The sequence below is a fragment of the Myotis myotis genome, unplaced genomic scaffold (assembly GCF_014108235.1).
Source record: "Myotis myotis isolate mMyoMyo1 unplaced genomic scaffold, mMyoMyo1.p scaffold_m19_p_6, whole genome shotgun sequence".
Taxonomy (NCBI): Eukaryota; Metazoa; Chordata; class Mammalia; order Chiroptera; family Vespertilionidae; genus Myotis; species Myotis myotis.
The window spans coordinates 2,362,645-2,378,130 of NW_023416368.1; the positions used below are offsets into that span (position 1 = coordinate 2,362,645).

General features: G+C 63.6%; 1 protein-coding gene across 9 annotated transcripts in view; it reads right to left on the reverse strand.

Annotated features, from left to right (window-relative positions):
* Window positions 1-15,486, reverse strand: part of TNRC18 (trinucleotide repeat containing 18) — an 80,126-nt gene that overhangs the window by 30,310 nt on the left and 34,330 nt on the right. For 5 of the 9 annotated variants that reach the window (XM_036315629.1, XM_036315626.1, XM_036315631.1 and 2 more), the window contains 8 exons: window positions 14,757-15,183; window positions 12,692-13,690; window positions 8,568-8,743; window positions 7,873-8,009; window positions 7,603-7,731; window positions 5,653-5,824; window positions 3,838-4,198; window positions 800-1,072 (listed from right to left, as the gene is read on the reverse strand). In XM_036315629.1, coding sequence (XP_036171522.1) covers window positions 800-1,072; window positions 3,838-4,198; window positions 5,653-5,824; window positions 7,603-7,731; window positions 7,873-8,009; window positions 8,568-8,743; window positions 12,692-13,690; window positions 14,757-15,183 — 2,674 coding nt within the window. The remainder of the gene's footprint in view (window positions 1-799; window positions 1,073-3,837; window positions 4,199-5,652; window positions 5,825-7,602; window positions 7,732-7,872; window positions 8,010-8,567; window positions 8,744-12,691; window positions 13,691-14,756; window positions 15,184-15,486) is intronic. The other 4 variants (XM_036315627.1, XM_036315633.1, XM_036315628.1 and 1 more) reach the window with 4 other exon arrangements.

Genomic DNA, 15,486 nt, shown 5'->3' on the forward strand with positions numbered 1-15,486 from the left:
CTGCACTGCCTACCAGCTCCTCCTGGCGGAAATGTGTGTTAGGAAACGGGGTTGTGAGCATTTTTAAAGCACTGATGCAGAGGCATTGAGCTTTAGGAAAATAAAAGACAGACAAGCAGCTAAAAAAAAAAAAAGATGATGCTGGAGGTGAAAGCAGTTGACTTTAAACCTGAACATGAAATGCATGCCAGCAGCTCCCGGGGGTATCTGAACAAGAGGGAAAAGCAGCGACCGGTTACTCCGTCTCTACCCCTTCCGGGTGGGGGAGGGGAGGGGAGGGACAAACGAGGGCAGCGGCACCTAACGGTCTAAGTGAGGACACAGCAAGAGAGACAAGGCACACGGGTTTAGTTAAAAAAGAACTCGATATGTTTAATAAAGCTCGGTGTTACCAAAATCCCGGTACAAACATCAAGTCACACGCCCACACGACAGTTCCATTTACAAAACGTCCCTGTGGCCCCTGCCAAGACCCCCACCCCGGCCTGCGGTCCAGGGGACAGGGAGGCCAGAATGGGGTGGCGGAGGGGGGAGTGGAGGAAGGTGAAGACTAAAATCAGTCCGTATAACAGCTCAAAAAGAGCCAGCCGTGGTTATCACAATGATACAGGCACAAATGCACCCGGCAAAGGCTGTACGGCAGGCTACGCTGCCAAGACCCCAGACGGCCGCCCAGCAGCGCCATCCTCGCACTCGCACCTGGCTCGCTCACGCACGCACGCTCTCTCTCTCTCTCTCTCTCTCTCTCTCTCTCACTCTCGCTATAGAACACGGAAGGGGTGTGTTTGGAGCTAGTAACCTTGGTCAAACGAGTCCTCCGAAGAATCGCTGGAGGAGGAGCGGGCCTCGACCTCCTGCAGCAGCAAACAGAATGGCTGCTTCCTGCCCGCCAGCTTGGGCTTCAGAGTCCGGGCGGCCGCCAGGCCCCTCTGGGGCAGCTTGGGGCCCCCGGGCGGCTTGCTGCTCTTGGCCACCATGCCACACAGGAGGGAAGACGTCAGCTTGGAGCCGGAGGGGCCTTGGGCGGACCACTCATCCTTCAGGAACTCCTCCTCCTCCTCCGAGTCTGTATCTGCAGTCAAGGCAGTTTGTAACAAGGTAAGTCAGGGGCGGGGCGGGGCGGGAGGGGCTGGTGTCTGTCTGGTTACGCAGGGAGCGCCTGGTGCTGCAGCACAGAGAGGCCCAAGGCCTACTGGCCGTGGAGCAAGCGGCGGGCACCTCTCGCCTGGGCACACCGCCCTCCCAGGCCCCGGGCGGGAGGAGCCGCTCTCAGCAAGGTCTCTCCCTGGCCACGGAGGTCACCTCGGGCCCGGCTATCCCACAGGACGGCACCAGCCCAGGGAGGGGCGGGCCCAGAAGGGGAAGGGCTCAGGTACAGCTCCCCTTCCCCTCAAGTGCCAGCTCCCAGGGGTGCAGGCCGGTGGGGCACTCAGCCGTGCACCCCTCTTCCCACTGCCGCTCAGCAATGTCACAGTGGGGGCTTGAGACAGGCCAGACACAGAGTCCCACCAAAGACACTGGCAAATGATGCTCCTACTTGCTTCCTGTTTTTCTACCAGAGAGCCAGTCACCACCCCCCTGCTGCTGGCACCCCAGTCTCGGCCTCACTACTGGGCGAGGCCAAGACCTCCAGCTCAGGAGGACCCCAGGCTTTGGGGAGGGAGCTGTCAAGTGAGCATGGCTCTGGCCCCTCCACGCCCCCCAAACATACACAGTTCTGACCCGTGTTACACATGGGCTGTCGAGCAAGACCTCACTGAAGAAAGGGCTCTGCAGCCAGAACCCGCTCCCGTAACCTGGCCAAGTCCACCTGGAGCAGGGCTGCAGGGGCATCAGTGAACACAGCCACAGCGCGGCTCCGCCCGCCAGCTGCAGGCCGAGGGCAACCTCTGGGGGGGGGGGGGGGCGGTCCTCCGGCTACTCCTCCAAAATCTACGCCCCCCACTCCCACCGAGACCCAATGCAGGTCGGCCTGCAACTCTGGGAAGGACAGACAAGGACGAGCCCTTCCAGGCCCCGCCAGGCCCCTGGCCGCAGCTCTGCCTCCTGTGAGCTCCATCCCAAACTGGGTAACAATGGCCAACCTGGCTTCCCGCCAGGCATGCCACCCGCCCTACCCCCCAAAGTGACAGGACAGGAGGGCAGGGCTCTCCCCTCCCGTCCCCTGCGGGGGCAGCACAGCTCGCCAGCGCACCCCCGGCCTCCGTGACCCGCTCTCCTTCACCCAGGCCCGCGGAAGGGCCCATGCAGAAAGCAGAAGGGCCCAGCGGCACGCCTGCACCACCTCGCCCACAACGGGCCTCTGGCCTCCCTGTCGCAATGCTGGCCCACCTCCCTCACCCGGACAGCGAAGACGCAACCGAGTCAGACTGGCAACTTGAACGTGGCTTGTGCACGTGCACACGGCTGCTCCGTGGACTGGCCCCGGGTCTCAGGGACCCAGCTCAGCCCTGGCCTCTAACTGTGCCACATCCAGTGGGAGTGGGGGAGGAGGGACTCTTCAGGCGACCAGCCAGGCCACGTCCAGCAGCCCTCGGCCCAGAAAGATTCAAGGAGCAGCCAGCCTCCTGACCCCTCTTCGTTCCAGACCCAGCCGGGGCGGGCCGCGGGGTTAAAGGCCTTCCGTCCTCCTTCGGGGCAATGAGTCTCTGAAAGCGGCCGGGGCCTGGGCAGCGCGGCCAGATCACACCCGCGAGCCGAGGGGGCACACGAGGGCTCAGCCTCAGCACCCGGGGCAGACGACCTGCCCGCCCCACGCCCACCTGAGACCCAGCCCTGAAGACCCACTAGACCCAGTCACCCAGCGCCAAAAGCAGCAGCGCTCCACCCGCAAGGCGCGTGCCCGCTCCTTACCAGCCCGACTCCCTCCAGCTCGCCACAGCCCCGCGAGGTCCGACCCAACCGTCCTTTGCCCAAGAAAACACACTTGCTTGTAACACGAAAGGTGCCCGTTCGTGCGCTGGACAGTGAAACGCCATCGCCTCGCGGCCCCAGGAAGGGCCCATCAGAAGTCCAGGCGCAGACCCAAGCCGTCACCAGCGAAACGGCCTCCACCGCCCACAGCCGGGACCTGCACAGCCACCCCCACGGGCCCCCATCCATCCTGGGCACCAGGTACCCCGCCCACCAACGCCGACACCGGTTACACGCCAGGCCTCGGAGCGGAGCGGGCGCCACAGGCCGGGAGAAGCGCCGGGCGGACCGTGACCTGTGGTTACGCTGAGGCTGCCCGGCTCAGGAAACCTCGCCCCGAGCTCCCAGTGCTCCCGGGCTCAGCCGCCATCGGCACCAAACAGCGACCGTCCTCGGCCTGATCCTGGCCCGACTCCCCCACCCAGCGCGGCCGACCTCACCGGCCTCAGCATCTACCCTCAGGGGCAACACGGCGGCCGCCTGGAAGGCCGTCACAGGGACAACGTGACATGCCGCCCGCACAGGCCTTCATCCGGCTCCCGGCCTGGTGAGCGCCCATTAGATGGTCGCACCAACCCTCGTCAAGGAGGGTGGGAGCCGCCTGCGGACTGGGGAGGCGGGATCCTCTCTATGGTCATGGGCGGCCGCTCTAGGCAGGGCAGCCGGAAACTCTGTGGCACAAGGCCTCGGCCGTCACGGCCTTCCGGAAGGCCAGCGCCAGTGGCAGGCGGACTTCCGCCCCCACCACCAATCACTGGTGGCCGCCCAATAGGGCCGCAGCCACTGCAGGCACTTCCGCTTCAGGGGGACCCACTTCCGGTCTGGCGCCCGTGCAGAGGCAGGCAAGACCTCGGAGAACCCCGACAGACAGACAGAGGAGAGGAGCGAAGCGGCGGCCGGGAGGCGCCGGCACCCGCCACTTACTGTAGGAGTAGCTGCTCGCTTCCGAGGCGAACGGGGAGGGGGCCGACTTGGGCTGGCCGCGGGCCTTGAAGCCCACCTCCATCTTCCTGGCTTTGGCGGCCCGTTTGTGTTTACCTTCTCTGGCGGCTTTGAGAGACAGGCCGAGGCCTTTGGCCAGCGCCCTCCTGTCCTTGCCCAGCAGGCTGTCATACGGCGTCAAGTACCGGCCGCAGCCCGCGCCCGGCTTGGGCTTCCCCCCACAGCTGTCCGAGAACTTGAAGGGGGACTTCAGCTTGTCCTGCTTGGTGAGGGAGAGGGCCTTGTCCAGCTTGCTTGCCAGCTGCTCCTGGTCGCTGGCCATCTTCTTCTTCTTGATCTTCAGCTGGAGAGGGGAGGGGGACGTCCTGGGTTAAGACACTGGACCCCAGTGGGTCTCCACGGACAAGCGTGGACGCACCCTCTCTGCCTCTGTGGTTTCTGACAAACTGCTTCACTCCTCTCAGCCTCGACTCTCCTACTCTGTGAAATGGGGATAGTGTGGACAGGCACCCACCAGGTTGCTCTGAAGAGGAACTGAGATGAGGCACACGGACCACCGAGCCAACAGCCAGGGCCAAGGACCACGGGCTCTGGGGTTCCCGCTCTGGCTCTCCGGAGCTGCCTGGCACCTCGCAGGGAAGCACTCGGAGAACCAGCGCTGCCAACGAGCCGGAGGAGCCAGCTGGATTAAGGGAGGGGGGCGGGAACCAAGATCGAACACCCAGATCACAGCCCGGCTGATCTGCTTATCTCAGCCACCTAAAGCGGCTGGCGCAGAGGCCTACACCGCAGGCCCATCCAGCTCCAGAGGCCGCAGCTGCCAAGAAAATGCCCAGAGCGTGCTGGGTTGCCTGGAGCCGAGATTAGAGATTCCAAAGATTAAGCTCCTGCTTCCCCTCTCATCAGCTGTAGTCACTTGTGGTTGAAGTGAAATGGGCAGTTTCCATTCATGCCCCTCATCTGAATATTTTATCTCGATTTTCTTTCATCAGGTCACATCTCATAAGGAGAAAAAAGTTGGGATAAGCATCGTTTAAACAACTAAAGTGCCCTTCGCAATGTGAGCGTCTAAGGCGGGTGCTGGCGTGCTCACTGGCTCTCTTCCCGCCCCCGCTCCTGCGGGAGCGCCTCCCTCTGAGGGCCTCACAGGAGGGTGCCCGGGTACTGAGGACCCAGAGGCCTGGGCTCTAAGGGGATGATTTCCATGCTCTGCAGAAAGAAGGAAAATCAGGAGTTGGCTCTCAACCCATTACCTCGGAGAGTTCACCGAGGACATTACAACGGCATCAAGCCCTTGTTTCCTGGAACTACAGAACGGTGAGGCCGCTCATTAAGCGATTACACTGTTAAACAGCGTCATCGCGCTATCTGGTTAAAAACTCGCACTCGCCTCTCGGCAGGGAAGGCGACTTTCAGTCTCAGCTCTGCTTGAGGCTGCGTTACTTTGGTCAGTCTCTGGGCCATAATTTTCTCTGGACAAGAAGGCAGACTGGAGACACTAAGGCAGTGGTTCTCAACCTTGGCTGCACATTAGAGTCACCTGGGAACCTTTTTAAAATCCTGATTTCCGGGCCTCATCCTCCAGAAATTCTGTTTCTCTGTGACTAATGTTGTGGCTCTACCCCATCACAAAGAAACAGAATTTCCGGAGGATGAGGCCCGGAAATCAGGATTTTGAAAAGATTCCCAGGTGATTCTGATGTGCAGCCAAGGTTGAGAACCACTGCACTAAGGCAACCATTCCTACAGGTTCTCTGCAGCAGGCGGGCTGCCCGAGGTGGGCGACGGGCTACTCACCTGACTCATGAAGTCCGACGGGGCTTCGTGCTCGTCCCAAGGCTGGCTCCTCCCCATCGCTTTCCCCGTTCCCACGAGGGCGTCGTGTTCCTCCTCAGGCCCCTTGTGTCTCTTCCTCATGCCGGCTCCCAGCTCGTAGGCATCCGATGTCAGCAGGGGCTTGCTGCTCAGCCTGCAACCAGAGGCACCGCCGGTCAGCACCGTCGGGCAGCACTCAGGCCTGGGGTCCGCCCTCGTGGCCCCAAGGGTGGGCTCCGGGTGGTGAAGCACAGACAGTGATGACACAGTGACCAGTCTGGGGAGACCGATCCTGTGAAACCATGGGGCTGGGACTCCGGGATTTTTGTGAATGGGAAAGAAGAAAAACTCCCAGGCAGTCCCCTCTGCTGGCCTTTCTCTCCCACGTCCCTTCACACATGCTCACACACACAGCTCTGCATGGTCAGACGCCTCCTTCACCAGAATGTGCCAAGAGCAAGGACCAGAAATGCCAAGGAAATCCGCCAGCCGGGGAGGGCGACCAAAGTCAAGAGCTGACATGAAGGCAGCCCCTGGCGGGTCTCCGCACCCTTGGGGGCGTGCGCGCAGCCGGCGGTGTCCTGTCGAGGACCTCCCGTGGCTGCTCTAAGCTAACCCCTCATGAGTAGTAACAGTAAGAGCAGCTAATTGTTTCCTGGCGCTACTCTGTCTCCTCCCACGTTAGCGCTTTGTATTTTAGCCACAGGACAACGCTTTATTCTATGTGCTATTTTGTTGTTGTTGTTGCTGATCCTCACCCGAGGGTATTTTTCCATTGATCTTTTAGAGAGAGTGGAAGAGAGAGGGAAAGACAGAACATCGATGTGAGAGAAACACATCCACTGGTTGCCTCCTGCATGAGCCCTGACCAGGGCCCGGGCCGGGGAGGAGCCTGCAACCAAGATACGTGACCAGAATCGAACTCAGGACCCTTCGGTCCACAGTCTGACGCCCTACCCACTAAGCCACACTGCCCAGGGCAATGTACTATTTTTTATAGAGAGTCTGAGGCCTGAAAAAGCCAACACCTGGCCAAGGCACAGCGACGGTTGGAGCTGGGGCTCAGAAGCAGGAAGTGCGACCCCCCAAGCCACGCTCCTACCCCGCGGGGTGCGTGTTGCCGCCCGCCCCGCCCGCTCGCTCTCCTCCCCAGGAGCTGCTCTCCCTCCCTCGTGGCTGGTGGGCGTGGCAGACACCCCCCCCTCCCCGACTCCGGGGCCTTATGAAGGCATCCTGAGGCCCTCTGCTCCCTCAGGCCAAGCCCCGGCCACCTGGCGTCGCCTGCACTGAAGTCGCGGGCTGAGGCGCACGCCACCTCTTCCCCGAATGGGCCTCCTTCAGCTCCTGCTGCTCCGGCACCGGGGAGACCACAGTATCCTTCCTACCCCGCCGGCGCGCAGGAAAAGCTCTGGGTCTGGCCCGCCATCAAGACGCCCCGAGGGGCCACACGAACTCCCGCTGCCGCCCACGGAGCTTGTGCCCAGAGTGCACGGAGGAGGTGGCGCGGGTCACCCAGGGGGCCCGCACGAAGACAACCGGAGAACCGAGTGACCGCACAGGCCGGAGCGCACCCCCACGCTGGGCTCAGGGGCCTCCACGGGGAGGGGCAGGACAAGAGCGGGAGTTGGTCGCGAGCCACGGAGGAAGCGGGCGTGGCAGGACCAAGTGTGAAAGAAACACTGGGGCGACACGCGGAAACCTCTCGCTGGGGTCACGGCCGCTGCTAACCAGGGGCTGCGTGCAGGCCGGCGAGTCTGCCTGTCGGATCCGCCGCTCCCCTGGCTCACCCTCTGCTCCCTGAGACCTAGCAAACCCGGGGAGCCAGAGCCCAAGGGACTCGCGGTCCCCGCGCCCTGACGCAGGCCCTGCGCGGCCCGCGCGCCTCCCTCCGGGCTCTGGGCCAGTCCCGACCCACCGAGGGGCCAGCCTTACTTTCCGCTACTGTTGCGGCTCTTCCCTCTCTTGCGGGGGGGCGACAGGGCGCTCAGGGCGTGGGTCCGTTTCCGTGGCCTGCCAGGGCCTCTGCGAGCCAAGCTTCTATGGGGTTCCTCGAGCCTGTCCCTTAAAAAGAATCACACGCTTGGCTAGACAATGCGCCCACGTCACTCGGGTCCACACACACCTCGGCCGGCCTACACCGCGGACCTACTGAGCGCCACGCTAGGCCCCGGGCAGGGCGGGCGGGGCGGGGCGGGCACTCACTCGGACTCGCGGCGCCGCTGCAGCTTCACCAGCTCGCGCTGCTTCTCCTTGTACTGCCGCTGCACCTCGGCCAGCCGCATGCGGAAGTCCAGCTCCATGGCGTCCATGTGCTCCAGGGAGGACTTCATGGCGAACATCTGGGGAGAGAGGGGGGGTGAGGACGCCGACACCCACCGGCTCCCGCCGCCTTGTCCGGCGCCCGCTCAGACAAGGGGGCGGCGAGGCTTCATGGCGAAGACCAGGCGCCCAGCTCAGACCCACTTCTGCCCCTTCTGACCGTGGCCTTGGGCAAAACAGACACCTCATCTGCACGACAGGGACCGGAAGACCAGCTTTGGCGGCTGCGTCAAGGCCGACTGACCCGTAACAACAGCTCAGGCAGTGCGGCCACCACGGCACCCGCCACCCGCCACAGGTGGAGCTCAGAGACCCAAGCCACCGCGCAAGGCCCCCAGGGAGTGAGGGGCACAGCCAGCCCACCCTTCCCGACCCGTCGGGCTGCCGCCAGGGGACACGCCCAACAGGGGAGCCAAGGCCCAGAAGTAAACAACAGCTTGCCCAGGGTCGCACAGGAGGCAGTGATGGAAGCTGGACCTGGATCGGCCCCTCCGACTCCAAAGCCAGCCATGCCCCACGGTGGCGTCTCCGGGGACCCGTCTCAGCCCCACCGCACAGGCCCCGGGCAGGAAACTCACCCTCTCCTCCTTCTTCTGCATCCAGCTGTACTTCTTGTTGGGGTTCAGCTCCCGCGGGAGCCGCAGGCTCTTGAGCGGGTCCACGAAGGGGCTGTCCAGCACCTCCTTGAGCATGTGGCTGCTGGCCACCAGCAGGCTCTCCAGCGAGGGCCGCGCCGCCAGGCCCCGCTCCGCACCTGCGACAGAGGCAGGTGAGCCGCCGCCTCGCTGTGCGCCCGGGGACAGGACTGTGGGGCGCTGCAGCCAACCCCCCTCGAACGCCCAGCAGGGAGGAGAGGCCCACAGGGATCACTATCCGACTGCTTCCAAGTGAACATGAGTTCTCACGTAATTGATGTTTTCTCTGGAATGTCACACGTGATCGCTTTTGTGACTGTCCCACGTGTACGGTCCCACGAAGCCGACATGAATGATCATGAATAACCCGGCTCCTCACCCTGGGGCCCCCGCCCCTCCGGTGGGCTCTGCGGGCGCCCAGCCGCACCGGCCTCGCCCACTAGGTGTCAGCAGCGCCCCCAGCCGGACCAGCCTGTCACTGCCGCTGAGAGCCACTGGTTTGCTCCTCTCTCCTGAAGGAAGCTGAGGCCGCCCAGCGGTGAGCCCCGTCAGCTCCCGCGGGGGTGTCGGAGGGAAGCCCGAGGCCCGCCCTGAGGTGACGCCCGTGTAACATCCCTCAAGGCCTCGCAGGACCCTCAGCGGCTGGGTAAGGCTGCTCCGGGGCAGAGGGGGGCCTACAGGGGGCTGCGTCCCCCCTCCCCCTCCCATGAGCCAGTCTCAGGACCGAGACCGCAGCGCAGCCTGATGGCCAGTGCCAGCTGCGACGGTGACTGTCCCCCCAAAATCACCCGCTGAAGCCTGAACCCCAGAACCTTAGGGTGTGACCCTATTTGGAGATAGTCTTGAAAGATGTGGTCAAGGTAAAGTGGCCCTCACCAATATGACTACATCCTCAGAAGAGGAGATGAGGCCACGGAGACAGCGAGACGGCCACATGAGGGCACAGAGAACACGTCCGTCTACACGCAGGACTGAGGCCTCGGAGGAACCAGCCGGCCCACACCAGGCTCTCGGACCCCAGCCTCCGGGACCCTGCGACACAGCCTGCTGGTCTCACTAAGGTGGGGCGACCGGGGCCAGAACCCTGATGTGTGCCGACCCCACGAGGCCAGGGCAGTCCCGGGCTGAGGCCGGCCGGCGGGAGGGAGGCGTGTTCACTCGGTGTGGGCAGCCCCGTGGGAGGCCTGGCGGCTCCAGAAAGTGGCGTGGCCATGGGAGCAGCGCCCCCTGCTCACCCACTGGCCCCACAGCCCACTCTGAAAGGAAACCCACGGGGACTGGAGCTCAGTTCCTTCAGCTCCGCCCCAGCCCCAGCCCCTCCCCAGTTCCTCCCCAGCCCCAGCTCCGCCCCAGCAGGGCACCTCAGAGGCCCGTGTCCAAACCACCTGCTGTTCTCCCGCCCAAACGGCCCCCCCACAGCTTCCCCAGCTCAGAAACAGGCCAGCTCCGTGGATCCCTCCACATGCCCATCCTGCCCGGCAGCAGAGGCTGCGGGCCCTGCCTGAACTTCCTTCCCCAGAACCTCTGCTCCTCACCTCCTGTCACCCCACCTGGCCTGGACCCAGGGACTCGCCTGGGCCTCCACGCAGCCCCACAGCCACCCTGCTTAGGTCCGATCCTGTCGCTCCAGCTCAGAACGGCCCTCCGATGGCTCTCCACTCAAAGGCAAAGCCCCCCCCGAGACTGCCCCCCACCTCCTCACCACCTCTCCCCTCCCAGGCCACTCCAGCCCCGGCCTCCCTGCTCTCGCTCCAGCGCGCCAGACACTGTCACCCCAGGGCCTTTGCACCTGCTGTTCCTGTGGCCTGAATGGTTTCCCCGGAAGAGCCGTCCTCCCTCGCCTTCCTCAGGTCCCCTTATCAAGAGGGGCCTCCCTGGCCATCCCCTAGGAGACCCCCTTCCACCTGCTGTGTCTCCGTCACAGTGGGGGCACCCCCTCCTGTCCCCACCAGGCAGTGCTGGGCCTCACAGCAACACCGTGCCAGGACGCGGCAGGTGCCTGGTAAGCATTTGCTGAATGAGGGGACGTGGCGTCCCAAACAGGAAACGAGGCAGGAGTGCGAAAGGGACCAGGGTGGGCGGCGGCCCCCAAACCACGGGCCCTCCTCAGCCCCCTCGGTGGTCCCCCTGAAAACCCACCACCGGTTGGTAGGATTAAGAGGGTTTTCAATTTCCTTTGAAAAAAAAGTAACTTTTTTTACACCAAACCATTTAAACAAAAGGCAGCAACGAACTTTAAGAAAACAACGAAACACCTGAGGGGGACGGGGCGGCACTTGTCCCAGCTCCCGGGGGGCCGCTGACCCCCGGAACAGGCCCCCAGGAAAACCCGCGGGCCAGGAAGAAACAACGTCACCTCACTCCCAACAGCCAGAAGGAACAAGGAAAGGCAAAGGCAGGCGCCTGACCAGCGGGGATGGGTCATGGGCGGCCGGGCCTCCGAGGGGCCGAAAACTGGCAAGTCCGTGAGAAACACTTAGAAAACATAAACACTGCCTGGCCGGTGGCTCAGTGGTTAGAACACCCACCAACGAGTCTCAGGTTCGATTCCCGATCAAGGGCTTGCACCTGGGTGGCAGTGCATGCGGGAGGCAACCAGACGATGTTTCTCTCACAGCAATGTCTCTCCCTCTCTCTCTCCCTCCCTTCCACCCTCTGAAAATCAATGGAAAAAAGTATCCTCAGGTGAGGGCTAACAAAAAGATAAAATTAAATAAAATAAAAGACACAAATGTCTTAAGTCAAAAACATTTACGACGTTTTAAAAAAACCTGAAAACTGGTTGGTAAAGACACTACACTAAGTGGAAACCGAACACTGTCGGCCGGACGGTCTCAATTTTAGGAACGTGCGTAGCGGCAGCGCTAGAGGAAGCTCGCCCAGGCGCCGGCACTGCTACCACTGCCTCCTTGGCAGCTGTCGCCGGCCGCTGCCGCGCTGGGCTGAGCGTGGGGCGGCGAGGTGGCGTCTGCCCCACAACCCGCTCTTCACACACTTCTTGGAACGCCCCGATGTTCTGTGTTGCACCTCATTTCTGTGCCCAGTCCTTTTGCTGAGGGCACCCCGCTTCCTTCGGAGGCCCACCTTCTCCTACACCCCAGGGGGCGACACTCCATCCAGGGTGGAGCACGACCAGTCTGGTCCTTCCCATCTCCTGGGCCACAGGGTTCACCTCTGCAAAAGGCGTGAAGCCCAGAGAGCCAGTGAGTGTGGCATCTCTGCCAGAGCTGCCAGGAAAGAAGTGCCTCGTCTGGAGTGTGCTGAGCTGAGCAGGCCCACGGACCTGGAATGGATATTGAGGGACCCCGCCCCCCATGAGAACAGTGAGCCTGCCTTGAATGAGGCCAACAGAGAGGAGATTGGAGCAAGGGGACAGGGACGGGGGAGAGGTGGGTGGGGAAAGAAGCTCCTGATAACTTGGCCTGGGCACCTGGATCCAGCCGTACCTGAAGCTAATTATCTAATTGCTGCTGTCCCTTGGTTCCATGAGCCAATAAATGTCCTGCCTTTTTCTAAGCCAGTTAAAATGAATTTCTGACCCTGGCAACCCAAAGAATCTTGCTCATACAAAACTCGACCACTGACAGAACAAGGAGAAACGTCACCACTAAGAAACCCGTAGAATGGCTGAACACGAACACCCACAACCTACTGAACTGTACCCTTGAAAACAGTCAAGATGATAAATTTTATGTTATGTGTATTTTACCAAGAATTTTAAGTAAATGTGGATAAACCATATCCTGGGTATTTTTTAAATGTTTAAATCTTTTTTTTTTTAAATCCTCATCCGAGGATATTTTTCCACTGACTTTTAGAGAGAGTGGAAGGGAGAGGGAGAGACAGAGAGGAACATCGATGTTGCCTCCTGCACGCACCCCGACCAGGACCCGGGCCAGGGAGGAGCCTGCGACCGAGGTACGTGCCTTTGACAGGAATCGAACCCTTCAATCCACAGGCCAACACTCTACCCACTGAGCAAAATCAGCTAGGGCTAAGACGTTTAAACCGCATAAAGTTTTTAAAAAGGCAAAACAGAAAACGCCCAGCCCACCGCCAGCGCTCACCGGCCCCGTCCTGGCTCCTCTTCTCCAGCTCCAGCTCCGCGATCTCGCTGAGCAGGGTGATGCCGTGCAGGAAGCTCTGCTCCAGCGCCAGGCTCTGCGCCGCCTCCAGCTGCTCCAGCGCCTGGGCTCCGGCGCCCGGCGAGGGCAGAGGCCGGGCCTGGGGCAGCTCTGCGGCCGCCGCCAGGGCGTTCATGCCGGCCAGCGGGTCCTCCAGGCCGGGCAGGAACCGGTCGGAGCCCTCCTCTTCCAGGAAGCCGGCACTGCCGGGCCCCGGTGCAGCCTCCTGGGCCTCCAGACCCACACACGGTCCCTCCCTGGGGGGCACGTCACAGTCGCCCAATTCCAGGCTGGGCCGGGGCTCGCTTGGGGCTGGATGGGCCAGGCCTTCCTCGGGCACGGCCTCCGCCACGGCCACGGCCACAGGCAGGTCCACGGGCACCTCCACGGGCTCCTCCTTAGCCTCAACCAGCGTCTCCGGGGTCAGCCGCCCCCCCAAGTCTGGGACGGCCTTGCAGGTTGCTGTCCGACCCGGCGAGTCAACAGGCGCTTCGGCCCGCTCGGCGAAGTCCAGGCACCCGGAGGGCTCCGCGCCGCCCTGCCCACTGGCGCCCAGCGCCTGAGCGTCCAGCAGGCCACCTCCGCGGCCACCCTCGGGGCTCGGGGTCGTCATGGCTTCCTCGGGGCGCAGTGCCAGCGGCGACTCCAGGGAGGGCAGCTCCGCAGGGCCCTCGTCCACGTCCTCCACCTCCGCCTTCACCTCCCGCTCCCCCAGCGGCTCCGCGCCCGGGCCCTCCTGCAGCGGCTCTGGGATCTCGGAGGGGGACAGGCGGATGGGCTTGTCTTCGGGCGAGGGTGCCAGGCGCTCAGGCTCATCAGCCGGGAGGGGCACGTCGGGGGCCAGGCCGTCGGCGTCGGCGGCCGCCGTGGGCTGCAGCAGGAACGGGTAGGGCCTCCCGTAGTGCGGCGGCAGGGCTGGAAACGGGTACCGGGGCGGGATATCTGCAAGGACACGGAGGTCAGCGGGTCTCTCTGCCTGGCACGTCCGCCATCCCCGTGCCCTCACCAACACCCACCCACCAGCCAGGACAGGCCCACACCCCCCTCTGCTCGGCAGGATGTCACCCAAGGGGCATCAGCCACCACCCTGTCCCCAGGCGTCTTGAGACTCAGAACCCACAGGCAGCACTTTCTCTAGCCTCTCCCCCAGCACCAGGGCCAGGCTGGTTTGGAAGCAAAACCTAGTAAGACCCCAAACAGCCCCACCCAGCCTGTGTCTCCGGCCTCCATTCCACAGGGATCGCCCGCCCCACCCCGTTCAAGCGGAGTTGGGCATCCAAGTTGTTAAAAAAGTAACTGTAATACCTCCTCCCCCTTTTACTCTGAACTCCCGCCCTCGAGTGACATGTCCCCACGAGCAGGCGGTGGGAGCGAACCTGCCAGCACACCCAGGCCCCGCCCAGAGCCGGGCAAGTGGCAGGAGCTTCACAGTAACCCCACCAGGGAGGCAGATGCGGAGCAGCCCAGGGCCAGGCACGTGCTCGGTGCCGACCGTCAGCATGGCATCGAGCCTCCTCAGAGAGGGGCAGCCGCTTGCCCAAGAGCACACAGCCAGCTGGTGACAGAATCTGAACTGAAACTCAAGTGGTCCCATGCACAAGCCCACACTCAGCCACCAGGGAGGAGGAATGTACGCCTGAGGCCCCACGCAGGCCACCGACTGCACGTCCCCTCTGGCACGGGACAGGGAAGAGCGTGTGAGCCCGTAGCACACGGGGTGGGGTCCAGCCCAGGATGGGAGGCCCTGTGCTGCTGTCACCGTGACTGCCATGTGGCAGGCCGGTGCTGACTGCCCCACAGTCTGACTTCGCTCAGTGCTCAGCGTGCGTTCTACCATCGCGCCCATCTCCCCGACACCGCCGGGAGGAGGGGGCAGTCTGTGTGTGCCGGGCCCACCCCCGGGGACAAAGCAGGTCTCAGAGAGCGACGGGGTGAGTCAATGAGACTCCTGGACGGGCGGGCAGACGCTTCACAGGCAGGGCACCGCCCGGGTCCCCGCCGCGCCCACCTGAGAACAAGGCCTGGAAGGGGCTGGAGGCGTCCTTCTCCAGGTCCTTCTTCTCCACCACGTTCTCGGGCGCCTCCTCCTTGCGGGTGATGCCAGGCGTGGGGGGCGGGGAGGCGGGCGGCGGGCTGCTGGGGTGGGAGCTGGGCGTGGCGGGGTAGGCGTAGGTGGGCGGTGGCTTGGTCGCGTCCTCCAGCTTCTGGATGACTTTGGCCTTCAGGGCAGCCACAGGGGAAGCGCGGGGCGACGGCGGCGGGCTCATGGCCTTGCCGTAAGTGCCCGCAGGGCCTGTGGCCAGGCCAGGGGGCTTCCGAGGCAGCAGCCCGGGGCCCCCGGCGGCCAGGCTGGCCTTCCCCGCGGCCTCCAGGCTCCGCTTGCTGACCTTCTCCTCCATCTCCGCCCGGTGCTCCTGGGCCTTCAGCCGCTCCTGCTGGGAGGGGCCCGCAGGCGGGGTCAGCATCGCGGGACCGTCGCCTGGTCCCCAGGGCCCCAGCCCACAGAGAAGCTCAGGCGGGGTCCAGGGTGCAGGCCGCCCACCCCACCCCCCGCCCAGGGCGGACATTCCGACACAGAGCGCGTGTAACAAGCACAGGATTCCTCACAGAACCCAGCAGACAAAGCCGGGGGCCTCCCGCCGGGACCCTCACAGTGAGGGCAGGGAGCCCGGGCAGGGGGAGGCTCCTGAAGACGAAGGAGCGCCTGCGCCCGGCAGCTTCGCGGCACTGGTTAGCTA